Raw genomic sequence first — 27,787 nt, 5'->3', positions numbered from 1 at the left:
GAGGGAGCTGAACACACACACAGCCCTGCTGAAAGGGACTGTTTCTCCAGCCAAGGCACCAACTTCCCTCACTGTCCCCTTGGCAGATGTTCTTTATCTGCCTTTGGTGTGGGGGGTGTTGCAGGCTTGAACAAGCCTGTTGTAAGTAGGTAGTTGTTTTCTTAGCCAAGCTGGAGCCCTGAGGCTGTGGCTCTAGACATACCCAGAGCATGACAGAGTCTTCTGACTCACTTACAGGAAGCTTTTTCAGACATTCTCATTCAGCCTTCTTATTTGAGCATGGAGCTCCTCTCAGCTGTAGCAGCAGTTGCTTAGTTCGTGCAGGGTAAAAATTAGGTCTTCTGTCCCTGTAGCAGGTCCTGAAATAGAGGAGCCATAGCACACTGAATAGGAGGCTCAGGAGCAACACAGGACCTTGCATACAGAGTGTCTGGTATAGACAAAAGCTGCACCTTTATGGAGAACTCAGGCAAATTCCACAGGAAGGCTTGTCCTTGTCCTGCAGTTCAACAAAGAACTGCATGTTCCTGTGGGACATTCAGTGCTTTCCTTCCAGCAGCTTTTGTGTTTGCATTTTTCTGGCAACATATGGTACTTCTGTCTCAGATGCTTCTGATCAGATAAGCTATTCCAGAAGCTAATCTTTCATTGTAGTACAGAAGTATTTTGCTTTCTGCTCAGGCCTGGAAAGAACAGAAGAATCTGGTGGCTAACCACAGAGGGAAATCTTCCCAAGGGCTCAGCAGCCCAAAATGTTGTGATAAATACAAGCCTAATCTAAAGATGAAATTGCAAGCTCCTTAGCTGGCTCTTGAGTTTCTGAAGCATGCTGACAGTGGCTCAGAGCTTGCAGAAGGCAATTTCTTGGCAACTTTCTACCTGATGCCATTCAGGTGCCCAGGAATGAGGCCTTGACTAGAAAGCCAGGGAGCAACAAGGTGTCTTCTGTCACATTTCAGAACAGGTTGGTGTTCCCAGTGATTATTTTTTTTCTCCCTTTGCCCTGAAAACTGAACAGCTTTGTCAACTCTAGTAGTGTGAGCTTACGGTTTGGCTTCTGTGCTGGAGGTGAGATCATTCAATTCAGTAAGCCTTGGGCAGCAGTGGTGCTTGGCAGGCCTTTCAGGGAGCTAATCCAACTCACTGTCATGGGCAGGAACTGTTCACCTCTGTACTGACCTTCCTTTTGGCTTGTGTAGGGGCTTGGCTTGGTTGAATGAAGGATGCAGTGAGGCCCAGAGCTAATGGATGAGAGGAAATAGGAGTGTTTGGCTGGAGCAATGACTAAGGAGTGGTGCCTGTCCTCTTTTGATAAAAATAAGTATTTTTCACTGTCTCTTTCAAACTTTGTGGTATTTGTAACTATGCATCTCTTGCTCTTCTTCTGGGGATGCTTTGCTCTTTCCTTTTGTTACATAATAATCCATTTACTGGGATATTTACTCTAACCCTCTGTTGTCTTTATACTAATGCACTCTCTGCGCTCTGTGAATCCTGACTGGAAGAGAATGTGGCCTTACAATGGGTACTTTTCTCCCTGTCCTGTCTGGGCTTCCAAAGCATTTGTATCCCTTCATTTTGCTCCCATTCCTGAACTGAAAGGACTGAATAGCAGGAGACTTTTCCTTTCACATGCTGTGGCCCCTAGCAGATCACTGTAAGGGTGAGTTGAAGCATCCATTCCCTGGAAGACAGGTTATCCATTCCTGGTGCTAAGGAACACATATGGCTCATAACATGATCCATGGCACATTATTTTTGACTAATCCTCAGGAAGCCAGTGTTTTTTCCCTGTATTACAGCAAATGCCATTTTTGGTCCACAAGGAAAGTGTATTATGTTCTCTGACTGCATCCTGGTGTTTCAGGTAGGTGGGCAGTGTGACCTTCTGCACACTAGTATTTGTTGGCAGCTCTGGTGGTTATTGTCAGTATTCCAGGGTTCAGTCTGTTGGCGTAGTCCTTTCTAATGGATAGATCTGTGTTTGTGTGCCTGAGCAGGACTGGGTGCTGCCAAACTACAATGGTGTGTCACTGTGCTTGCACCAGGACACCCAGCCTCTTGGTGGAGGAGCTCATGTCTGCCCACACCAGCAGACAGGGCCACAGAAACTGAGAGAGCAAATGTGCCCAGCTGCTGGGTGCCTGTTGCCACAGGTTGGCATGCCATGCTTGGGAGTGGTTGCTCATTGAGGAGTGTGTGTTTTGACATGCTTGTTTTGCTCTTCTTTGTAACTAAGTCTATTCTTACTACCACCCCCTCAATTTTACAGGGAAAAAAATGATGAGACTAGTATGGCAGGATAAGCTTTATGAATCTGGAGTGAGTGCCTTTGAAGCATCTTTTGGGCAACAGTTTGCCCAGAGCTTGATGAAATTGGTGAGATAGCAAAGAGGTAGCCATGAGGTTAAGCTGGTTTATGGAAAGGACATGCATTGCCATTATCTTTGCTGTAGGTACTTCAGTGAAGGAATATAACTCTGCTTGTGACCTATAATGAGATATTTGTATCTGATCACAGCAACAATTTGTTGAAACAGTTGGAGCAGCTAGCAATAAGGAGCTTCCTTAGGGATTTCAGTGGTAGATAGCCTTATTTTGTGTTGATTGAGGTGGAAATAATGAACTTGCTGCAGCCATCAGCTCTGTAAATATTCACAAAACCATTACATCATAGCTCGACAAAAAAAATTTTGTACACTGATTATTTTTTGTGACAGGGTGTGAAAACATTTCCTAAGGCCATATACCTTTAGTGGTTTGCCCTTTATGTTACAGTAAACTGAAAGAGCATGTGTATTTAAGAATATCCAGCACTCAGCTCCACAAATACAGGCTTTCCTAGCTCCTGTGACTTTTAACAGGATTACTGGCATGCCCAGCACAACTGTTAAGTCAGGATCACTGGCTTTGCCCAGCACAGCTGCAAGTCATCTCTTACTTATATACAGGTGATACTTCAATTCTCTTATATTGCAGAAAATATATTGTGTGGTCCATTCATTTCTGAACGTGTCTGGTGAGCTTTAGTTATAGTTTGTATTTTTCAGGACAAATATAAAATGTGCTTCAGTTATACAATTGGAGATTTTGAAAAAGGCTGTTCATGTACTGGGAAGAATGTGCATAAATATGCACAATGTCTTTTTCTTTTTTTTTCTTTGTTCTTACTTTTAGTCTTTCGAAAGAGTTTTAGTGGAAAACAAGCTGCATGGCCTTTCTCCAGCTCTCTCTGAAGCCATCCAGAGCATTTCTCGCTGGGAGCTTGTGCAGGCTGCTCTCCCTCACGTGCTGCACTGCACTGCAACGCTGCTCTCCAACCGGAACAAGCTAGGTCAGTGCTCCTGCGAGCTTGTTTTCCATTATTGCAGCTATCAGTTAAAATGTGACAGATTGCTGCTCAGGGTGCCAGCAATTTCCAAATCCTCAGAATCCTAATTGGTTTCTTCTGGGGATTGCCTTTCTTGATGATTGTATTTCTCTTTTATGGGAGGGTAACTGGTGAAATCATCCCCAGTGAAGTTAGTGGTCTGATGAGCTAAAGAGTCAGAGTAGTTCAATAACATTTTGCTAGTTATTTCCCAACAATAACAGAACTTATTTTAGCACCCAGCAGGCATGGAATCCTTGAAGAAATATGTATTTCTTTCAAGGCGTGATGCAGTGGTCAATTGAAGCAGGTACTTTTAATATCTTCAGTTTTGGGGGGTTTTTCTTCCTATTTTTCTTTTTATTTAGACCATGCATGTGACTCTCAGCAGATAGTCAATCAGACAATAGAGAGGCAGATCCAAATCCAGCTTATTTTACTTACTTTTGTACTGATTTCAGGAGTGATTTCAGCAGGAATTTGCTTCCTGAGACATGCCAGTAGGGAACTTTAACAAGACACAGCTTGGGCACCTTGCAGTGCTCACTGGAATTTTGTCTTACTCAACAAAGTCAAACAGACAAGACTGTTGAGTTAGTTCCTTTTGGGACCACTCCGTGTCCATGCCCTGCAGCTGACACTGCAGAGACTGAACTCCAAATGCTGGCAGATAAATGGAGGCTTCTGATTTAGGAGATCTCAAATATAATGAAACAGAATGCTGGTGCTTGTCATTATATAATTTCAATTTCCAGTGGTTATCTGAGAGTTGGATGTCCAGCCTGCAGTGCAACTCTGAACAGCATCATTAATGGAAACCCTGTGAGATAATGTGATGCATTTTTCCTTACAGGACACCAGGATAAGCTTGGGGTAGCTGAAACAAAGCTGCTTCACACCCTTCACTGGATGCTGCTGGAGGCTCCTCAGGACTGCAGCAATGACCGATTTGGAGGAGACAGAGGCTCCAGCTGGGGAGGGAGCAGCAGTGCCTTTATCCACCAGGCTGAAAACCAAGGGTCACCAGGGCATCCCCGGCCCAGTGCTGTGACTGATGAGGAGGAGAATAACAGGAGGAAGTTCTTCCAGAATTCCATGGCCACAGTAGAGCTGTTTGTGTTCCTCTTTGCTCCCCTGGTCCACAGGATTAGAGTAAGTGGCACACACTGATGGGGTTCTTGTGTGGAGACAGTCACGATCAGGAAAGGAATGATTCTACCTTCGTGATTATTTAATTCAGCTCACAATGCACACTGGGGTACTGCTGGAAATATTTTAGCAAGTTGGCAGAATACTACTGCCATTGGGAAGAAATTCTTCCAGTGCCATGAACAATCATCATAGCATCAGGCAGGCTGTGACAAAGACAAAAACATACAAAATAAGCCATTCTTAGCCTTTGGAAATGGCAAAGATTTGTGGCCTCTGTGAAGTCTCTGGGATCCTGAAAACTGCAGAAAGGATTATGAGCTTTAATTTACTCCAGTGATTCTTAACCATTGTTCAGAAAAGCCTTGCTGGATTTTCAGGGATTCCACTGTTGGGCTGCCACTGGGATTTGTTGTTGTCATTACTAATCATCTTGATGCTAATTAGCAGGATAGTGTTGCAGACATGGCAGGGGCAAAGGCAATGGAGCATTCCTTTGTTCTGAGGTGTGAAGCAGGCTGCAGGCCTCCTGTCTGCTGGGGTTCCTCTGTTAATTTTATCCTGAGTGCATCAACTTTGCAGAGTGATGGGATGAAAATACATTTTCTTCATGCTCTGACTCCTGCCATTTAGCCTTTGTTTCCAGCTAGGCCTTGAGAAAGAGTAGGTCCTTGAAAAGAAGGACTATAAAGTCATGAAGTGATGGGGCTATCTGTTCTAATCCTGCCTTCTGTGTGCAACAGTAGGAAAGAATAGGAGATAAAGGACAATCTTTAGATTAAGGTGGGTAAAAGCAAGTCTGGAGAACTAGATTCTTCCTCGACTTCTGTTACTGAGTTCCTGTAAAGCAGTATTTAATTTATTTAGCCCAAAAATTTTCATATGTGTTTATTAGTTGTCTGTAGGCTACTGGGACAGGACAGGAAGAAATACTGAATTCTTCCCTGCACTACACACAAAAATGCAGGCTGCTGAATAAATTGAATGAAACTGGGGGTAGACCTTGGCTATTAGAGATTGGAGTTCCAAACTTTTACATTAATCTTTCTGGCATGTTGTTTTCAACATGGGGTTAATAACAGTACCTCAAGTTTACCTTGAAAATCTGAGATCTCTGGAATACTGTGGTGATGAACATTGAAAATCCAATTAAAACACGCACATTTCTGTCATCAAAACCAAGTGCAGGAAAGGAGTTAAATGAGGCATGTAAGTGGCTCACTAAGTGAGCAGTGTCCTCTCTGTCTTCTAAGTCTCAGGGGAAGAACACTACCTGATAGCCAGAGTAATGCATGGGCTCCAGGAAAATGACACATGTTTGCTTAGACAGACCTAGACTGTAGAATTCCTAGCTTCTGGGAGGATTTTTGCAAAATGTTTTTAAATCAGGCTTTTGGGGGGCTGCATGTGTTCTTCAACTGCATAGCTGTAGGTAGAAGTGCTGGCGTGTCACCACAAGCTGGCAGTGCCAAGTGAAAATGCAGTGTCACTGCTAGCAGCTCTGAAAGCTTTGCAAGTTGCTATTAGTAGAAACAGTAATTAAAACCAAGCTTGTGAGTTGATGATGATGAGAGAGCACTAACAGAGGGTAGGGAATAGAAGGGCTGGAGAGCTACAAGCAGTGGGTTCTGTTCTGTAGCTGTGTCTGCATCATCCATTCCAGCTGCCAAGGCATCTGGGGCTGTCTCAATAAGAGAGTGCTGTGCACCTGTAATTATACCACCAAAACTGCTCTTACCAGGTTTCTTTGCCACGTGTGGGGGAGCTGGGGCTCTACTGACATCTGTGTCTCCTAATGTAGGTCTGACATTAGGTCAGGTAAGTGCACAGCTGCCCCTTGATCCTGCTAAGATTTAATTGTGTATTAATCTATATGATTTCAGCTGTCTGCCTATGTGAAACAGGGTTAGCACAGGTGGAAGTAGTACCAGTGTCTCTATGTATTGACAGAGTTCGGGTGTTAACAATGCTAATGACAAAGACAGTAATGTTTACCACTACTCCATAGTGATCTGTTACATGTTTCCTCAATTTCTAAGTAATGCTTCAATATTTAGTATTCTTTTGGGAAGAAGTTCAAGTCTTAGAGTGTGAATCCTAAAGTTGAGCTTGAATACTAAACATAAAATTATGTATAATTAAAAGGGATACTTTGTGACAAGAATGGTCTTTTCTATTACAGCTTAATGTCCAGGAAAAAGCAGGGTTCATTGACTAGAACAGAAATTTCATTTGTAAAAAGCCTTTGTATATTTTTGGACTGAAATTTCCCTATGACTTTTTACTAGCCATAGTTGTCATGTATAGAGCCTGCTGAATACTGTCAGTAGCCCTTGAGTTAGCATATATTGACTGGACAACTACACATGGTATCCCTTATTTCTTGTAAGAAATGACAGGCTTTGCAGAGTGGAAACAACATTGTCTTTTTCTCTTTAGGAGTCTGACCTGACGTTCCGGTTGGCTAGTGGCCTTGTTATTTGGCAGCCAATGTGGGAACATAGGCAGCCTGAAGTTTCTGCCTTCAATGCTCTTGTAAAACCCATCAGGAACATCGTTACAGGTCTGTGACTTTGCTGTGGTAGTGGAGCTCCTGACACCTGGAAAACCTTTCCCTTTGTTTGCCTGATGCTGCCCTTGCATTCTGTACATGAAGAAATATGTTGATCCTGCATGAATTAATCAAACCTTAGAGTAGTTTAAGTCAATTTACATTTGCATAATAATTAAACAGGAGATGGGAGAACCATCACAAGTAGGAAATTTGTAACTTTTCAGTAGTTATAACTTCTCTCAGCCTCATATAATTTCTGTTAGCCTTACCTTCCTTAGTTGCTGAGAGGGGTGAAGACAGTGCCTCACAGCAGCCTGACATGAGTGAAGAAATCTTTCCCAAACTGGCACTGGATAAAAATGAACAGTGAAGAGCACACAAGTGGTTCTTCTGCTATCTAGAAGTTGATTTCCAGCATGTTATGAAATTAGAAAGGGTAGTTTCAAGCAAGTCCAATGAAGGCCTAGGTTGTAAATTCATTTTTGGATACTGGAAGGGGTTGCTTTTCCTTTGTGCTTCAGCCACAGTGAGATTGGAGTTGGGTGTTTAGGCTTCCAAGGCTTTGGCATCCAAGTATTTTTGTCTGGCCTAGTCCTAAAAAAACATTTTTACTGTTAAGTTTTAGACAATAGTTTTTTAAGAATTCCTGCAAGGTGGTGAATTGAAAGTGAGCAGGGTATACTGCTGTAGCATTGCTTCTAGTTTTCCTGTAATTTTCACCATAGTGGAAATGTAATTCACTGTATTAGGTTTTCTGCTAACAGGTCATTTTGGATGTCATATTTTGTTCTGAAGATTTTGTGGCCCTATGGGGAAAGTCCAGAATTAAAAAGATTCAGGTGTTCCAAATGATTTAAAACAGTCTTTTACATCTTGCTCTTTTCCCCTCTGCTTCAACTTCTAGAATTAAAATATAGTATTTCAGCCCTGAAATTAACAAGGGAAATTAGTGCTAAGTGTTGGATTTTTTCTATAGGTCTATGTGTGGTCAGAAAGTCCCTAAAAATAGTTTCAGAAGTGAAGTCTGGAAGGAAAATGCTCCATTATGTTTTGAAAGTTTTTTCAGCAGGACAGAAGTACTAATTGGAATGAGGTCTCTTATGTCTAGGAAGATGCTGCTATCTTAGCATTTTCTCAAAGTGGGAAAAAAAGAGTAAAATTTACTTAAATTTTCCTTCAAACAACAAATTCAAACTAATGAAGAAGGTTTGCAGTATTTGTTTTGCTGTCAGTCTGATTCAGTCATATCTGCACAGCTTTCAACAGGATTTCAAGACTTGTCATCCTAGTCTGTGTGATACCCTGGGTCTGCTGCAGTATTACAGTTCAAACTTTGTGTGACATCCATGCTGTCATTTCCTGTGCTGAAGGCATTTGGCAAATTGGAAATCACAATTACTCTGAGTGATGTAACCTAGAAAAGGATCTGAATATATGTACAAATAGGATGAAGACCTCCAAAATAAAAGGCACTACTCTGCACAGGAAAACACAATTGATGGTGAATGGATTTAGGATTAATTTTATATTCAAATTTAATTTTAAAGAAATAGAGATTTTTCAGTAGACAGTGTTGTTGACAACACAATAGAAAGAATTGAAAAAACTAACACAGTCCCTTTTTTTTTTATGGCTAGGAAGTGACTAGTGCCTAGGAAGTTTGAAGCAGATAGGTGGCTTTGTTTTTTGGTTTATCCTTTTATTATAATACTTTATAATAGGTACATTATAGTGTAGGAGGCATTTCCTGAAATGTCCTGCTTTGATTTCTTTCCTCAGCCAAGAGAAGTTCTCCCACCAACAATCAGAGTGTGACTTGTGAATCCCCTAATCTGGACAGTGGACGTACTGAGGTAAATTGTGTGCCAAGGTTTGACAAGCTTGAATAAGGTGCTGAAGGAGTGGTGAATAAATATTGAAAGAGCACTTGCAGTTACCACCCTAAAGTATTTAGTCTCCAGAAATTACAGGTATTCACAGCTAAGGCTTCCAACCTTGTTTGCAGTGGAACCAAAGGGTATGGGGTACATCTGTCTGGATTTCCTTGGCCTTATCCTGTCTTATAGGATGGGAGCCTGGTCTTGTGTATGGCAGGAGGTTGGAGCTTGATTTTTAAGGTCCCTTCCATCCCAAATCATTCTTGTGGGCAAGAGGGCTGTACAATGTACAATATATCCTTTTCCTGTACAATGCCTTGTATTGAGAAGCCCCAGCCTTGATCAGTTTTTCCATGGTATTATGGTGCAAGTAACTGTTATATCTAAGATCAAATTGTATTTAATCTCCAGAGATTTAAGTGTTGAATTTAAGTATTTAATCTCCAGAAATTACAGGTATTCACAGCTAAGACTCCCAACCTTGTTTGCAGTGGAACCAATGGGGTACATCTGTCTGGATTTCCTTGGCCTTATCCTGTCTTATAGGATGGGAGCCTGGTCTTTTGTATGGCAGGATGGTTGATTTTGAGGTCCCTTCCATCTCAAAGCATTCTTCTGGGCAAGAGCTGTACAATGTACGAATTTAAGTATTTAATCTCCAGAAATTACAGGTATTCACAGCTAAGACTCCCAACCTTGTTTGCAGTGGAACCAATGGGGTACATCTGTCTGGATTTCCTTGGCCTTATCCTGTCTTATAGGATGGGAGCCTGGTCTTTTGTATGGCAGGATGGTTGATTTTGAGGTCCCTTCCATCTCAAAGCATTCTTCTGGGCAAGAGCTGTACAATGTACCCTTTTCCTGTACAATGCCTTGTATTGAGAAGCCCAGGCTTGGTCAGTTTTTTCCATGGTGCAAGTAACTGTCATGTCTAAGCTCAAATTGCAGTTATGCAACTATCATGGGAGATATAAATGTGGTTTTTTTACCTATTTTCTTTTTTACAACTATCCAAAGGGACTGCAGGTGGTCTGTGAGACAACACAGCCAGATCCTGTACCTCCAAAGGCTTCTGGTTCTGCATGCCATCCTGGAAATTCCTTGGAGGGAAGTGTATCCTCACAGACCTCCCAGGAGAGAAGTTCTGCACATCCCAGGTACAAAGACCTTCAGGAGAAACTTGGGCTCATGTGATTCAGTGGTGGAGATCACTGTCCATCTTTAATCCACTTTGTCTGGACATGCTGAGTGCTGGATGTTTGTATCAAATTCTTAATTCAACAAATCCCAGTTCTGGGTGATGGAAAAAGATGGCAGCACTTGTCACTCAATGCTGCTTTCTCCAGAGAAATCTCTAGCTGGACTGTTGGGACAGTTTCTTTGGTCTTTTCTAGAATGTTGGAATTAAAGACTAAAAAAACAACCCTCAGGTTCACCCCTTCTAGGCTAGATTCAGCCTCAGGTAACTGGTATATTATCTGGCTTCCTTCTGACCAGATTTTCTTTCCCCCTTGTTGCCATCTTATTGCAAAGGTTTCATACCTCTTGGTGATTTCTCATGGGCAGCTCCTCTCAGCACTGATTCCTTCTTCTCAGCACAGCCAACAAACTCCATCCAACTGCTCGAACAGCCAACCTACTCTTTTACAATACCCATCCTAACTGGGTCCAGCTGTGGCCTATTAAGGGCAGGCCTGTTCCTAATGCTTGATAATTAGCACAGCTGTAACTCCTTAGGGGTGAGATTACCTTCATCACTATTTCTCTTCTCCTACATTCTACCTATCTACACCCCCTAGCAAAGAATTTCTGCAAGCCTCTCTCCACTGCCTTCATTATGCCTCCTTTGCATCCTGCTGCATGGCTGGCTTTACTGACCCAAAGGAACAGACTAACAAAGAGGCACAGCTATGCAAACATGCTTCCAGGTTGTCCTGCAGTGCCCAGGCTCTGGTTTCCAGCTTGGCACTAATAAATTCACCCAGATTTGGGCACAGAAAGGTAGAAGTAGATTTTTCAGTCGTTCTGGACACTCAGTAGTGCCATAAAGTAAATCAAGCTGATGAGTATTTTCAGAGATTTCAGAGACAGAGGGCTGTAATTTTGAATCTCTATGGATTTAGGAGTGTCACTTGAACACCTAAAAACTCTGGTCCTGTTTCTTATCTCTTTTGAGAAATGTCATATCCAAAACACTGCACTTTAAAGAAATGGCTTCTTTACAGTGACAGAAGTATAGGATGGAGTGATTTTCTGAATATTAGCTAGGAACAGCTCTGACCTCTCAAAATGGGAGCTCAGGGCATCCTTTCACTGATGCAAAGGAAAATGCTATTCCTTAAGACTCTCATCCCATCAGGAAGCTTCCCTTGGGAGTTTTTATTAAGCCTGTTGTCAGTTCTGGATCTGTATTTAATTTGTATTAATGTGAGCCACTAAAACTGAAGGTGGGGACAGAGCTGCCTTTCTGTGTGTGAACACTACTGCTCAGAGAGTGCACAGCTGTTACAAATAAGCAGCCTTTTAAGAAGACAGAATCAGGTGATTAATTTATCAAGCAGGGTCTGGTTGTTGCCATGGGGATGAAGCTTCAGACAGGCTTTGAAGAGAGCATCATTATGCCTCCTCATTTGCAGGACTCATTGATGAGTTAAAACTGTACAGGGAGCTTTGGTTGCCAAGCAACAGATAACTGTGGAACAAATGTTGTTTACTCTGCTTACCAACAGCCAAAGTATTCCTTTGTCCTTGGCTGGGGGTTGAAGGAAGGCTGTGTTTCCACTTTCCCTGCAGTCACAGGCAACCATGAGCTGATTATACAAGCATTAGATTTTCCTCTAAATGAACTACAGAATTTAATTTCTGGTTCTTCAGGAACTGCCTAAACAAATGGCTTGTTCTGATCCTAGCTGAGTGTTGCTCCTCCACTCAGTGTAATTCTCCATATAGAGGTGATTCAGTTTAATCTTGAAGCAAATAAACCACAGCCCTTTATCCAGCTGCTACCTTGGACAAGCTGCCTGGGAAACAGACTTTGCAGAAAGTTACAAATATTTCATGAGGAGAACATGCCTTGCTCCAGCCTGTGTCATGCCTCAGTTTTGCCTGTGCCACAGAAAGGGGAGCATGAAAGGCTGTTTGTTTAGCCCCACACACTGCTCAGAGTCCTGCAGAAGCCTTTCACAATTGCTACTGGGATGGCAGGTTTTATTTCCTTTCTGGGATACTTTGAGTATACTTCTGACTTTTTGCAGGCTCGATCGATGTGACACAGCTTAAGCTTTGACAAAACCACCCTTCACATCAGGTTTATGGGGAAAACGTTACGACATATTCCCATTTCACGTTGTTTTCTTTCCTAATTCAGTTTTTTTGTGACAGCTCATTTTGAAGTTGTCAAACTTGCAGCCTTTTTACCTGGAATACAGCACTAGGAGAAACTTTGAGTGTGTGTATTTTGTGTAGTGTGGCATATGCTGACACAGGCTGGTCTGCAGTTTCCAAGTGCCTCCAGCATTGGCTTGTGGGGCTGGCAGCAAACCATCTTCTGCAAGTTTGAGCTCTGCATCCATGTGTTGATCCAAGCCCAGCCTTGACACCTGCTCCCTGTTTCCAGGCATGTAAGATGGAGCAGGGTTCATGTGATTCCAGCTGATGTCGGTGTTCCATGCACACTTTTCTGCTTTGCCAGTCCCATGCCTGCCTTGGGAGCACAGGGCAGAGATCCAGCAAAGCACTTCAGCACTCAGAGGGCCCAGGGGTCAGTATTGCTGCTGCTCCCTAAGGCTTTCCTGGACCATGGCCTTGGACCCATCTGTTCAGAATGTGGTGGAGATGGGGATGACCTGTCCACACTGTTTTTGTGCTGTTCTGCAGAGTTGAGAATAAAAATGGCTTTTAACAAAAAACCAGCTTGATCTTCTTGTGATGATTCTCAAATGCCTGAGAATACAGTGCATGAAAACACTCTAACTTTTATAGAATCCCAAAATCCCAGAAATAAGCAGGTGACAGATTTGTGTTTCTAATATAGAGTGGAAACTTCCAAAATGTGTAGTCAGCAGACAGAAAAAAAAAAAAAATTCCAAAATTTCTGCACCACCCCCAGGATTTCGCACCTCTTAACATGTGATTCTCATTCCTGTGTCTCTCTTTCACTTCTTTCTGACACATTGTCTCCTGACAGCTAGTGACTGTCCAGAGGGTAGATCAGGCCATTTGTACTCTGCTGGGAGAAAAATGGTATAAAAGATTAGGAATAAAAAGTTTGGGGCATTTTATTGCAAGAAGATTGGCTATGAATAACCTATAGATGCCTTTGAAATCTGAACTTCCTAGATTCTAATTTTTGAAGCTTGGTACAGATATCTTGCTTTTGTGTGCACTCATTTCTACAATACTTAGGGAATTCTTTATTAAAATCCACTGGGAAATTGATAAGGCCTTTGAAATTGTAATGAGGGTTTTAAAAGGTGCTTTCCTCTAGAACACCTGGGCAAAAGATGCCCATAATAGTAACTTGTTGATGCAGAGCATGCCCAGCCAGCGAATAATGTGCTCTGACTCCATGATTTCAGAAGGCTGAACAAATGCTTTATTAAGCTATACTACATTACACTAATAGTATATTTTAAAACTATACTAAAGAGATACTAAAGAAAAGCCTTTGACTGTCTCAAATAGTCAGGACATGGCTTTGACCTAATTGGCCAATCAGTCCAAACAACCATCAGCAGAGTCCAATTAACAAATCACTTTGGGTAAACAATCTCCATAACACATTCCACATTTGCCAAACAGCAGGAGCAGCAAGTAGAGATAAGAACTGTTTTCTCTTCTCTGAGCTTTCTCACTGCCTTTCCCTAGGAGAAATCCTTGGGAAAGTTGTGCCTGCTGCTCTCTGTGAAGAGACCTGCAGCCACAGTAACTTTTATTTATATAGGAATCAATTGAATTAGCTTAAATTAGTTAGTTAACTTACCTGCCTTGCCTGTGTTTTCTTAAGGAATGCCTGATGTGTGCAAATGTAAACCATTCCTAAGTATGTATTATGAGTATCAGAACTGCAGATGCTCGAGGGTTGTCTGTTTCCTGCTGAACAAATTACTGTAGGCTTATCTTCAGATCACAGTTTAAGAAAACCACCTATTCAAGAAAACACTTAACAGTGTGTACTGGAGTCCTCTGGGCATCTGAAAGCCAAGTATCCAGTTAGGTACCTTCAATAACCCTTTCCTCAGTTAGGTGCCTTAATCCCAAAGGCCTTTATGTAGAGAGCTGAGTATCTGAGAAGGCCTGAGGAATCTGAGGGCTAACATTTCTACTCTGCCTGTTGGAACAGGGTGTCCTTGGTGATTCCACCGTGCCAGAAGTCTCGCTACGCCACATACTTCGACGTGGCTGTGCTGCGCTGCCTGCTGCAGCCACACTGGTCCGAGGAGGGCACGCAGTGGTCGCTGATGTACTACCTGCAGAGGCTGAGGCACATGCTGCAGGAGAAACTAGAGAAGCCACCTGAGCCCGAGGTTACCCCTTTGCCAAGGCCTCGCAGCAGCTCCATGGTGGCTGCTGCACCCTCTCTGGTGAACACCCACAAAACCCAGGTAAGCAGTTGCTGTCGGTAAGAAAAGAGCCACTTGTTGTGGTGATGCTGTGGAGTGGTTGCTGAACAACTAGTGAGGGGCACAGCTTTGGTGTTGGCTCACTTCCAGATCAGTCTCACAGTCAGGTACTTGCATTGATTCAGAAAGAGACTATGAGAACATTGAGTGCTCTGAAGGCAGAATCTGATGCAGAGAGTCAGAGCTGGTGACTGCTGAAAGCTGGAGTGCTGATTTGGGATAATTAATCTAGGGTGAACTGGGATAACATTTTTAAGTTTTTGATGTGAGAGTATCCTTTTAATGTGGGAACGTACTAATGCAGTTGTCAGAAGAAATGGTTACCGATGCCTTTGCATTACAGTGTAATGGTCAGGACCCACTGAGCTTCCCTGGTGTGCTCCCTCGAATGAGAGAAAAGGAACTGTGTTCAGTACAGGACTGCACACTTCAGACAAACACTTGTGTTAAAATATTGAATTAGGCTTGGCAAACAGTGGCAGTGAGCAAAACCCCTCTCCATCTTGTTACTTCTGCTGTTATTCTTATTACATAACTTTTATATTTGCAAAAAAAATCTTAGTAGAGAAACTGTCCTAATAGGTGTCAAGTCTTGTTCCCTGTTTGCTGGACAATCAGCCCTGTTTTCCTGACCTTGGTGCAGTAAAGATCCTTGTGTTTGAGCTTAAATTTTTTTTATTTTGTGTTGTTCACCTGTTCCAAGGATAAAAAAGGAATGTTGTTGCAGTTGCAGTTAATCTCCTTGTGGATTTGTGCTACTTTTAGGTTTTGCCCTCTTTTCCTGTCATGTGCAGCAAATGCTGATTTACTTAGTTGATGGAACTGCCTTACAAAATTTAACAGAGATTCTATTTTTGCCATTGAGTTTTATGACATGCTCAAATAAAAGACCAGTTCATTTTGCTATCAAATGTCTTTTTTTGTGTTGGAAATCTCAGAATTCCTGCTGTTTTTTCCTCAAACTGCTGCTTTCGGGGCTATGACAGATTTTGAGTGGAAGGAAGGTGAAATATCTTTTCTCCAGTAGACCCCAGATGCTCAAAATCTAGAAGACAAGCGTAAACAATGTAAATATTACTGCTGTGAGTTTTAGATCTTAGGACTTTATAGATGTTCTTACCATTATTATGAGAGCTGCTGGTTACTTGTGGTTCTAAGGGCTCAGCAGCAGCAGTGTTGTTTAAATTGTGTTATACTTCAGTGTAACATCTATGATATGTTTCATCCCCATTAAAGCTTGCCATAGCTCCATTAAGGGCAGGTGATAAGAATTACTATTCAATCTTAATCTACCTGTGCTTGGAGACTTTATAGGATTGCTGTGTGTGTACAAAAAGCCCTTCTTAATATCATCTCCTGGAGGGAAAATTGAAATACATTGCTGTTGATGTGCTTCACTGTTTCCATGCACGTACTGCCCCTTTGCTCTTGCTCATAACAGCCTGGTTGTTTTGCATATTAGCAGGTTTAGCTCCCAGTGCTGCAGGGAGTGCAGTCAGTGGTTTGCAGAGGCAGTGTGAATGAGATTGTCTTCCATGGGCACTGGCTGCACTAGTGTTGCCCTGGTTCTTCTCTTTATTCTGTAAAACACTTCCTTCCTTTCACAGGCTTGGCTAGGTCTTGCTTTCCTAGGCTATTTCACTTGCAGAAGACTCGATTGCTCTTCTTTAATATTGTTCTGTTAAATACATTTGGCAGTTCCACTGGGTACATTGTGGCTGCTAATGTAAGGACTCTGTCCAGGACATGCTTCTCTCCAAGGCTGAGTTTGAGTGCTTTTGGTAACCTCTGTGTCAGTCCAGTGTATTTTTGCCATACTTCTTTAAAATAGAATCCTGTTCCAGGGTTCCAGTTTGTTAAGCAGAACAGCTGTGATGGAGGAAGTGAAATGGTTTTCCAGGCAGCAAAACTTTCAACTCATGCCCCCCTTCTTTACAACTTTGAGGACTGAAACCTGTGCAATGCACAGAAGCAGCTGGGTTCTGGTTCATCCCAGCTGGCTATAGGAACATCAAACATAAGTCTCATCAAGCAAGACTCTCTGCTGGTTCATTGTTGAGACTGCCACCTTGCAAAGGCTGGGATTTGTCCTTTCTGTTAACACAAGGGGTTGTATGCTGAGACTTCGCAAGCTTTTCTGACACAGGGTTATGCTTTAAGCCTGTTTTTTCAGTCTAGACCTGAAATTCCTAACAGAGCGTCCTCATTTCTACTCAAAGGTGATCAATAATTTCTCAAAAACATTTGCGCAATGCGTTTCAGCAGGAAAGATATAAAGTGGCAGGCAAAGTAAAGAAAAACACATCTGCCTGCAAATCACATCAAACCCAAACTATTTTGCTGCCTTGTCCATCTTATGCTTATAATAAATCCATGTAGTTTACTGCACAGAATAGCCATGTGTTTAATCACTGTTCAACAGGATTGATTCATTAAAATGCATTGGATACCACACTTTAGATTTAAAGTAATTTTGTGATTTGCTTCTCTGGTGTTTGCTTGATACCTACCTGAGTAGATTTCTAAGCTGGGACTGTGTCTGTGTGTTTGCATGGTTTGTGTCTCAGTAGGCCCTACTCTGTCTCTTGGTGATCATAAACCACCTGCTAAACTTAGTAGTAACCAATGGACAAAGATAACTTAATCTCATACGATGTTTTATAGCCAGAAGGGGCCTGAGAGCTATAAAGGCTAAGAAAAAAGCTCTATGGAGTACTTGGTGGCCTCACTGTTGAGAGTGGCTAGCGTTGAATCCTTATTTACTGTGTATTGGATTTTCTTTGTGACTCCTCTGAATTTTAATCATATATGCAAAGTGGTAGATAAGCATACCTTTGTACTACAAACAGTGTTGAGTAGGAGACTTGCTGCTGTGTGTCTCCTACACTCTTTTCCTGATATATGAAATTAAGAGGGAGGATTCAGGGATAGTCTTTGATTAGTTTGAAAAGTCTTCAAAACATATGTGATCCTCAATATTTGGTACTGCAAACACTGGAACAGGTGTTAGACTTAAGGCTTCACTGGGTTCTGCTGGACCTTGTTGAGTATAAAACTGCACACTTGTGTGCTGCAGAAGCTGGCTCTTCAATTTGCAGTCTGGCTAGGCAGAATCTAAACTTGTCATCGTGGTCACTTCATCTGTCCCTGACATATGGCTATCTCTGCATTGAAAGCAAAAAGGTGTTTTAACATGACCTGCTTTTTCAGCTGAATATTTCTGGTGGGACAGCAAAGAAGAAGAGCATTCAGTTGGAAAATAGCTGATATTTAGGCAGGCAGAAGCAAATTATCCTGAGGGAATTTGGTCAGGTCAGCTGCAGAAACATCTCATGGAAGATTGGCATTAGATCTTTATTGAGAGGAGATGGCTGGAAGCTGATTTTGTGCCAATTTCCTTCTTTGCAGCAGGCAGGTATAGCCTGTGTTGTTTGATGCAGAGGTGAGTTGAGTGAGCATCATGGTTTTTGCTGTTGTGGGGCATTCTGTGATATAGGAAGGGGGGAGGTTTCATATGAAAAATGATGGATGAGGAGCCCTGCAAAGGATGTTTACTGATTTAAAAGTCTTAGATTTCTTTGCGTAAATAAATTTTCTGAAAGTTAAGTTTCTTGAAGGGACAGTGCTGCTTATTGCAGCTTAGATCCAAAATGTGTATTTCAATGTGTATGTTATTAAGGGCATAGATCTTAAAGAAGCACTTTGCAAAGGGTAGCCATTATGATTGCTCATGGTCCTAAACCAAGATCTCAGGGACATCATCAGTTAATTAGAGTCATTCCTGGCATCAGAATCAAAGGTGTTCTTCCATGCCACCAGATCAGGCTGACAGCAATTCCTGAGGCTTTCCCCACACTGTGCTGTATTTTTTTCCTTTGGTGACTGAAAAGTTAGACAAAGTAAATAATTCTGGAAGTTTCTAAACTTTGTTAATTTATTTTTCTTTAAATGTGTCATCTTTTTTGTGTAATGAATTGGAGGTCTTTTTCTCAGCAGTGCTCCTATGACAGTTCTAGGAAGTAGCTCCTTTTTCAAAGCTGATTGTCCTCTATTTCTCCTTGTGCTTGTCTTCTTTTGGGAGCTGCAGGATCTTACAATAAAATGTAATGAGGAAGAAAAGTCACTAAGCACAGAGGCATTTTCCAAGGTTTCACTGACCAACTTGCGTAGACCAGCAGTTCCAGATCTCTCCACAGACCTGGGGATGAACATCTTCAAAAAGGTGAGTGAAATAAAACTGCACTTTATGATTCAGCACCTCAGTGTCTCCCTAAGTAGCTGCTGAAGGTCTGCTGAGACTATATATTTATGAGATCTGCTTGGAATATATATTCATGCCATATGTGAGATCATCATCCCTTTTCATTGGAGTTGATTCTGTATGCTATTATATTGGTTTTTATATGCACATCCCAAACATAATACTGAAGTCTTTATTCAAGTAATTGTCCTGATGGAACTGCATGAAAGGAGGCTGCTCAAACAGTGCTGAATTTTAAATGCCAGTGCTCACTGTAGTTCCAGCTAATTCAGTGAGTTCTGCTTTTTTTGCCTTGTCTTAGCTCTGGATTTCCAACCATCCATTCCATGCTCAAGGTCAAAGAATGTCATAGAATTATCTGAGGGCATCCATCCCAGCCTCGGGCAAGACTGAAATCCTTTAAATGCTCAGAGGATCCCAGCATGCAATTAGATTCTACCATGGGAAACGGCCAAGATAAAATGCTCAGAGTGCAAAATTATACTTGGGGAAATATATCTGTGTTATCTTTTTCCCTGAAGTGGTTGCTCTTCATGCCTCAAAGCTTCTTAACTTCTCCTGTATCTCTGCTCTTCCTGCAGTTCAAGAGCCGCAAAGAGGACAGGGAGCGCGAGCGCAAAGGGTCGATCCCGTTCCACCACACCGGGAAGAAGCGGCAGCGGCGGATGGGGGTGCCCTTCCTGCTCCACGAGGATCACTTGGATGTCTCCCCCACTCGCAGCACTTTCTCCTTCGGCAGCTTCTCTGGGATCGGAGAGGACCGGCGTGGCATGGAGAGAGGAGGGTGGCCAACCACCATCTTAGGTGAGGTGTCGCTGGGTCTGCCCCAGGCTCCGTGACGTTCCTGTCGTGAGCATTTGGAGAACAGCAGGGGCCATTCCTTCATCCAGTCCTTCTGTCACCCTGTGTTCCTGGTTCTGTTTGCATTACACATCTGCTGGTAACTGCTCACAGCAGACCTTGAAGGGCTAATGCTTCAGTTCACTCTTTCTCTGAAAACTTCTTTACTGGAATAATAGCTACTGTGGGAACCTGTAGTGATCTCTGTTCCACTTCAATACACTTTCCTGTGTGGTAGCAAGCCTTGCCCGAGTGCAGCTTCAAACAGATTCAAAGAATTTTTCTGTTCCCTTCTTTAAAACAGAAATCTTTGGAGAGGCAGCAGTATCATTATTATGATAACAGTATGACAATTGTTAGCAGCAGTGTCATTAGTATCATTAACAATGTCATTAGTATGCTGAAAAGTTCTATTCACAGTTTTCCTGGAGTGCATATTGGATACAATAAATAGGATATTTTCTCAGTGAGGCTTACACTGTCTTGATATTGCAGAGGTACAGTGTTTGAACCTAACAATTTGCTACTTCAAGTTTCATAGTTCACTAAACACTATTTTTTTTTGTATTCTTGAAGAATTTCCTTTGCCTTAGTGCTCCTTATTCTAATATACTTATTTTTGGGGGCAAGGGGAGAGAAAACTAAATTCCTATAGCATGTCCCAAAGGGTGGAGTCATACAGTGCTGACCAGTTTTATTTTCTCGAAGGTGCTGGTGGTTAAGAACACAGGTGTCAACTAAATCAGAATGTGGTGAGGGGAAGCGCCTTGCAGAGAGTTTGGATCATTTTGTCTCTATGTCAATGAACCCACATGAGGGATCCCACCATAATCTTTGCTTCTGCTTCACAGCGTGATGAAAAACCTTGATTTTTACAGACTCCAATCCTTTAATTTTTAACCACAGCTGCTGTCTCCAGCCACCTCTCAGGCAGCTAAGCAAAATCTCCATTTCTTGTCGTCACCCTAGGGAAGTTTACGAGGAGAGGAAGCTCTGACACAGCGACGGAGATGGAGGGGCTGAGCGCCCGGCACTCGCACTCCCATCACACGCTGGTCTCTGAACTGCCAGACCCCTCCAACAGCCATGGAGACAACACAGTCAAAGAAGGTAAATTTAACACATCAGGACAGGTGTTTCACTGAAATATCTACCCCAAAGAGTGGAAGGAAGAGTTAGTGTGTTTTGAAGGCCTCTGGAGAAATGGTTATACCAGTGTGACTGCCATGTCACAGACAATAGATGGGACTTGTGATAGGGAGAAACCCTTCTCTTATTTCTGTCTGGGCTGAACACGGGGATTTAAGGGACAAGGGCAATGATACAAGTCCCTGCCTGGTGCAGTGGGCACATCTGGGCACATCTCATCTGTGAAGGACCTGGTTCATCCACGCTGGAGGTGTGGTGGAGGTTAAACTGGCCCATGCCCTGTGTCAAAACTGCTGCTGTAAAGAAAAACAGATGGGTCACTGTCATAGGAGGCTGCCTTCTTAAGGAACAGAAGGACCAGTATTGAGATCTGGCCCATTACTTGGAGAATTCTTCTGCCTCCCTGGGGCCCGGGCTCAAGATGAGAAGAGAAAGGTTTCTGTTATCCATTATTGATTTTTCTGGTAGGTAGCAGTGAAATTACAAGTAGTCCCAGGGTAATCAAGAGAGACTTCAGGGTTTTGGGATGACTGGTTAAGGTAAGAGGGGCAAAAATAGTGTTCTCCTGTAGCCTCCCAGTTGTAGGATGTGATGAGGGGAGGGCAGGAGGAGCCAGAAGATCAACACCTGGCTCTGTGCCTGATGACACTGGCAAAATTTTGGGGGTTTTGATCATGGGTTGGTTTACATGACACCAGGCCTGTTGGTGACAGACATTCTGCTCTTGACCCAAGGTGGCAAAAGGATCTTTGCACAGAAGTTATCAAGGCTCACAGAAAGATCTTTAAACTGGATTTGAACAGGGAGATGGTTGGTCTTGATGATCTGAGAGGTCTTTTCCAATGTGAATTATTCTGCGTTTCTGTGTAGGATTTGGATATGGGTTTTTGATACCCATTTTGAAACAAATTAAGCAAAAAATCAGTGAAGCAAAAAAAAATCTGCCTTTGGATACTCATCAAATTTGGTAGGTCAGGAGCAAAGTGCCCTAATGCAAACTTTATGATCTTCACAATACAAATTTCAATGAATGCCATTAAAAAGTCACACTTGTCAGAAAGAAATTCTCTGATACAAGCAGCTAATTCCTGCCCTGATCATTGACCTAATTGTGGCCTAGTTCATGGTACTGCTGTTGGCCTTAGAATGTGTCTCTTAATTAATGTGCCAGTTCAGTGCTAGCACAACTGCACAAGCTGTCAGGAAATGTGATTGCCACTCTGGCGAGTTGCTATGTACATAATATAACTAGTGCATCTCTGAGTCATTGCTTATTAAATGTATTAGATGTCATTAGTTCATTAATTAGAATATGTTTATATTTAATAGCCACAGGAAGAGGTTCTTTGTTATTCTCTAGCCCTGTTACCATACTGTCTGGCACAAGGTAGTCTAAACAACCCTGTGGATGTCTTTCAACACTAGAGGGTATATAAACCTACTTACAAAGCACTAGGTGTGGGAAATTGTGATCACTGTTGCCTGGAAATCAGCATGAGTTTTGAAAATATGAGGCATCCTTGGTAAAAATTTGCACTTAAAGCCAGCTTGCTAACCTGAGCAGTTCAAAGTTCCTGTCTCTGAACACTGTCAGCTTAAGACTGCAGTGCCTTTCCCATCAGACAGCTATGAATTTTGGAGATGGTTTAGACTGTTACAGGTACTGTTTTTTTCAACTGGTGTGATGAAATTTTCCAGATTGATGCGACTTGGAAAGCTGTTTCAAAGTTGTGCTGCAGTTCTGCTGCCTTCACCCCTGTCTTTCAGCTGCAGAGTTCTTTGTCTTTGCCTTGCAGGGGCACTGCTGCTTTTAAGATGAGGCGCTGGATTAATGCAGAGAAAAGTCCTTTTGGATTAGATTTAGAATGTCTGAGTTGCCTGATCTACTTGACTGCCCATTTAACATCAGCTTGAGCTGCCAGAGAGCTGAACTGCTAGAACAAGCTTGGGGTTGTTCTAATTTACACTGTGTTAGAAGAAGTGAGTTTACCTTTGATCCCTGTACACGTGATAGGAATTAGGAGCTTGTGGTTTCCTTTGCATTACAAACCACTTTAAGAGCTGCTCCTTTTAGACAAGATCAGCCTCAGTCTTCTGTTCCGTAGCTATAGAGATAGAATTTATTTACAGGTCGCTGTTTTCCTCCCTGCAGTGCGGTCCCAGATCTCCACCATCACCGTGGCCACCTTCAACACCACCCTGGCCTCGTTCAACGTGGGGTACGCCGATTTCTTCAGCGAGCACATGAGGAAGCTTTGCAACCAGGTGCCCATCCCTGAGATGCCCCATGAGCCACTGGCATGTGCCAACCTCCCACGGAGCCTGACAGACTCCTGCATCAATTACAGCTGCTTGGAGGATACGGATCACATTGATGGAACCAGCAGCTTTGTCCACAAGAACGGCATGCTGGATCTCTCGGTAATTGGCAAGGAACGAGGAAAGCCAGGTCCCTCTTCTGTCAATATAGCTGTTCCATTGAGATCAGGGGTTTGATGGGCTTTTCCTCCACCTCTTTGTATGACTTCTCTCAGCAGTGTATAAAGGTCAGTCAGATACATTTGTGCATATCCTAAAAGTCTCCTCTGAGAAACTGCAACTCCTGTTACTCCTTGCAAGGAGCGCATGTGCATGTGGAATGCACACATCGGATCTTTAGTGGTATTACCTAATGGCTGTGTGCCTGGGGAATGCACCAAATTCCCTATAAAATAGTGTAAGACTGAGTAGCACCTTTCTTCTAGCACCTTAAACCTCACTTCTTCTGTTTTCCCCTCAATGATTTGCCAGCTCTTGGTGCACTGAAGCAGTGTTCTCAGGCTCACAGATGTCATCTCATGGTTTCCTTTTCAGCCTGACTGTGGTTTCTTGTCTGACATCTAGGTTGTAGGCTTTTGATATTTAGGGTTGTGTATTATTTGTTCAGAATTTGTACTGTGCCCGCTGTAATGAGTCTTTGGAATCTAGAATTTCTAAATATTACTGGGAGAGGGAATAATTCTGGCTTTAAATATGATGTTTGAATCTCTCAGGTGGTCCTGAAGGCTGTTTACTTGGTTCTGAACCACGACATCAGTTCCCGGATTTGTGATGTGGCCCTGAACATTGTGGAATGCTTACTGCAGCTTGGTGTGGTGCCCTGTGTGGAGAAAGTTCGGAGGAAGAGTGAGAACAAAGAAAACGAGGCCCCTGAAAAGAGACCAAGTGAAGGATCCTTCCAGCTTAAAGGGGCTGCTTGTGGTTCAGCTTGTGGGTTTGGGCCACCTCCAGTTAGTGGAGCTGGAGATGGAGAAGAAGAAGGAGGTGGCGGAGGAGGTGGTGGAGGTGATGGAGGTGGTGGAGGAGGAGGAGGGCCTTATGAGAAGAATGACAAAAAACAAGAAAAGGTTTGTCTTGCTTGTCTCTCTTCATAGAGTTCCAAATGTACTTTGATGTCTGCTAAGATTGAGTATGCATGTGTATGCAACTGCCCTTCTCTTTTGCTCTGGTGCTCACTTGGGGTTCTGCTGAGGAAACTTGATTAGCAATTCAAGCACTGTAACTACTGCAGAGAAGCAGCTGCCGAAAATGGAGTTTGTGAGCCTGCACAGACATTTTCAATACCTTGACAAAGTGTTTGAAGCCCTCAATGACAATGTTTTTTTCAGGTTTATTATTCATAGCTTGTAAAGGAAAAACGGAATGCAGTATGTGAGCACAGTTTCTTTTCTATTTGATTACTAGAAGTCTTAAATTTTTCAGTATTGCTATGAGAATTGGACAAGAGATGCTATATTGCTGACCTCTGAGGTTGCAATAGTAACATAATTATGGTAGCATAATATCCAAGACATTTTAAAAAGAAGCTTGGTTTTCAACTCAGCCAAGCCAGCTCTGTTTTCCAGGGTTAATTTTTTGAAGTAAGTTCTCAATGGTATGCATAGCAGCATGTAGCATCTTCACATTTATAGCATAATTTTTGATGGGAGCTGAAAAGGAGGGGGCTGGTCTCTAAACTTGAAAAATAATTGGAGTAAACACTTCAAGAATAACAACTCAGTAATGGAGTGTCTGAGATGGGAAATGGAAAGCAATTAGTCAAAAATAAAATGCTAACAGAATGCCAGTGGTTGTGCCACGGTTACACACTGTCCTTCCCTCTGTGACCCTCAGGATGAAGGCCCATCTGTCAGCACCCATAGGCTGGCACTCACAATGCTGATCAAAATTGTGAAGTCCTTGGGCTGTGCCTATGGTTGTGGAGAAGGACACCGAGGGCTCTCTGGAGATCGCCTGAGACTCCAGGTATTTCGGGAGAATGTAAGAGAATTAAAGCTCATTAAAGTGTCCCCCCTTGTACTGCTGAGATGGCTGCCTGCCCCCTCTGTAGCTTTCCCTGTATTGACAGTCAGTGTGTTGCTTTTTGCCCCGGCTCACAGACTGTGTTGCAGCCCAGCCGTAGCAGATTTTCAGCTGTAGTGTTGCCTTCCAGTCCCTGGGGCTTTCTAAGGGCACACCTGGGGCCCAGGGTGCTTCTGGCCACCCCAGTGGATGGGTTGGGACAATACATGGGAGCAAATTCCATGTGTGAGCTGGTGTTAGTAATTTTTCACAGGACAGTACCCCAAAAGAGTGTGCTATTACAAGAGGTGCAGCTATCTTGGGTTGCCTGTGCAAATCCAAAAGTCTGAGGTGTAAGTATGCCCACCTTTGCTAATGGTGCTTATGACTGATTGCTGCTGGGCTGCTCCATCAGCTCCTGATGGTTGGAGTGCACTGTATTTGCACTGTACTTGTTCTGTTGTTCTGCAAGGAAGTAAAAGACTCACTCGTGCCCTTTTGAAGGATATTGTGGGTCATCTCTGTTGATTCCTAACATTTTTGGTTCTGCCCCAGTTAAGACCTTGATTAGTACCCAGAATGTAGCCCAGACATCAGATTTAATCCAGATGTTTTTCTCCTTGAGATCAGTCCAACTCCCTGTTAAATGGGAGCCTTTCAAAGGCCTTCTTAGTGCCTGCATCCTCCTCACCTTGTGTGCTTGCAGAAGGGAGCATTTTTCATGACTATAATGAGAGTTTACTAATCCCACGGGATGTGTGTGAACCAGATTCTTCTCCATGGCTTTGGTTAGCTTGAGCTGTGCCAACAGAGCTATAATTAGGTTCTGGGCTCTGAGGTTCATTTCTCAGAGATGGATTGGCTGCCCTGTGTCCTTGCAGTGTTCTTGTGTTAGCTAGATTTCCAGGTTCTGCAGGAGTGGACACAGTTGGACAAGATGGGGTGAGAGAGTCCCAGTGGTAGCAGTAGAAAGGTTGTTCTGCACAGAGCACTGATTGAACAGGTACCATTTTCATCACCATGTCAGTTAGATTTTTCTGTTGGAGCTGAGCCAGCAAAGCATTTAGACCTGTGCATAACATCAAGTATAAATTAATATGTCTCTTGGAACCAAGGTTCTTATCAGGCCCATTGAATTGAGGAAAATATTTTCCTACATGTCTAAGTCTGCTGCATTTTCTGTGTGTTTGTCTGGCCAAACTGCTTTGCATGCAGCGTTTGTGTTGACTGCGTGGACAATCATGTCTGAGTTTACTGGAAAGTTAAGCACCCTATTGTAGAGGACAGGAGAGTTCATGTTTCCTGTAGAGATGCCATTTTTGATTCTTTTAACTCTAGCCTGCATGGGGTCCCAGTAGGATGGGTAGCTTTGTGATAAGAAGTTGCCAATTAATAATTTTTAGGTAAAAAAGTTAGTATTTCATATGATGTAAATTGGTCATTGGGTATAGGGGCATTCATTAGGTTGGGTCTGAGCTGGAGGGTGAAAATCAGATGCCTGAGGCTAAGACCCTGTTCCACCAAGGCACTGAACATTGACAGAGGTGTGCATTCCCAGTTCATTTACATCCAGTGAGATTTTGCTTTGGGGTTGGGCACAGGAAGAGAGGACATGAGATACAGCTGGTAGTGGCTTTATCAACACCTCAAACAGTGGCACCCATACTGGTGCACTCTCTTTAGTGCTGAATTTCTTGTTGGCTCTGGAGGTGAGCCTGTCCTGTTATGGGACCGTTCAGAGACAGCAGAACACTGGCTAAGTGCAAAATTACCTTGCTCTTGTTAGCAAAACTTGAGCATGTACTTCGATGTGATATGATTTATGGGCACTTTTGTAGGCCCAGAACTGCCTCACGAAACTGTACAAACTGGACAAGATGCAATTCCGGCAGACTGTGAGGGATTACGTGAACAAGGATTCTCTCAATAACGTGGTGGATTTCCTGCATGCTTTACTGGGATTCTGCATGGAGCCAGTCACTGATAGTAAGTATTCCTGGCATCAGTCACTTGTGTGTCTTAAACTGTGCCATCAGAAGGAAGCCACGTTCTTGTCCTTCAAAAACTACAAAATGTGATTTGCTGTTCTCAGCATATGTAAACTGTATCCTTAGCCAGTGGGGTCAAGGGAGTTGGACCTCTTTGGATCTGACCACCCAGTGACCTTATCTTGGGATCTTGTAGCATTCAGTGCACCTGAAATTGAAGGGCTCCCTTTGATTCATCCTATCTCTGGTTCATGGCTCTTCACAGAGTTTAATTTTCATTAAACCATGCCTTGGGCAGGAAGCTTTCTGCTTCACAACGTAACAAGGCACCAGGTGGAATGGCCAGTTTAATATACAGTTTATTTTGAATGGAGGTGTAATTGAGCTTTAAAACCCTCTGTGGTGCCTCAGAGCTTAGAAGGCACCACAGTAAGCAGCAAGGACTGCTTGAATGAACGAGAATATAGATGCACAGATGCATTTGCCTGCAGTTACATGTTGTACATGGGGGGGGTTGAGGATTTTTTTTTAAGTTAGGAAAATTACCTTCTATATTAGAACAATCAAACATTTATGCTTGGTCACTGCATGAAACAACATTTAAAAGTGACTGTTTACAGAGTAGGAATAGCTGCTCTGAAACACACAGGGAGGCTGA

General features: G+C 42.9%; 1 protein-coding gene across 3 annotated transcripts in view; it reads left to right on the top strand.

The window, feature by feature from the left end:
• UNC80 (unc-80 homolog, NALCN channel complex subunit) overlaps positions 1 to 27,787 on the top strand; it is a 124,000-nt gene that overhangs the window by 4,583 nt on the left and 91,630 nt on the right. For 2 of the 3 annotated variants that reach the window (XM_041411677.1, XM_041411678.1), the window contains exons 3-15: positions 3,178 to 3,334; positions 4,224 to 4,522; positions 6,959 to 7,082; positions 8,853 to 8,926; positions 9,968 to 10,107; positions 14,292 to 14,553; positions 18,659 to 18,793; positions 19,414 to 19,636; positions 20,642 to 20,782; positions 22,974 to 23,242; positions 23,854 to 24,207; positions 24,974 to 25,120; positions 26,980 to 27,127. In XM_041411677.1, the coding sequence (XP_041267611.1) occupies positions 3,178 to 3,334; positions 4,224 to 4,522; positions 6,959 to 7,082; positions 8,853 to 8,926; positions 9,968 to 10,107; positions 14,292 to 14,553; positions 18,659 to 18,793; positions 19,414 to 19,636; positions 20,642 to 20,782; positions 22,974 to 23,242; positions 23,854 to 24,207; positions 24,974 to 25,120; positions 26,980 to 27,127 (2,473 nt within the window). The remainder of the gene's footprint in view (positions 1 to 3,177; positions 3,335 to 4,223; positions 4,523 to 6,958; positions 7,083 to 8,852; positions 8,927 to 9,967; positions 10,108 to 14,291; positions 14,554 to 18,658; positions 18,794 to 19,413; positions 19,637 to 20,641; positions 20,783 to 22,973; positions 23,243 to 23,853; positions 24,208 to 24,973; positions 25,121 to 26,979; positions 27,128 to 27,787) is intronic. The other variant, XM_041411679.1, reaches the window with a different exon arrangement.

The sequence above is a fragment of the Onychostruthus taczanowskii genome, unplaced genomic scaffold (assembly GCF_017590055.1).
Source record: "Onychostruthus taczanowskii isolate IOZ18803 unplaced genomic scaffold, ASM1759005v1 scaffold37, whole genome shotgun sequence".
In the NCBI taxonomy this organism is placed as follows: Eukaryota; Metazoa; Chordata; class Aves; order Passeriformes; family Passeridae; genus Onychostruthus; species Onychostruthus taczanowskii.
This window is presented reverse-complemented; position numbering and strand designations above follow the sequence as displayed.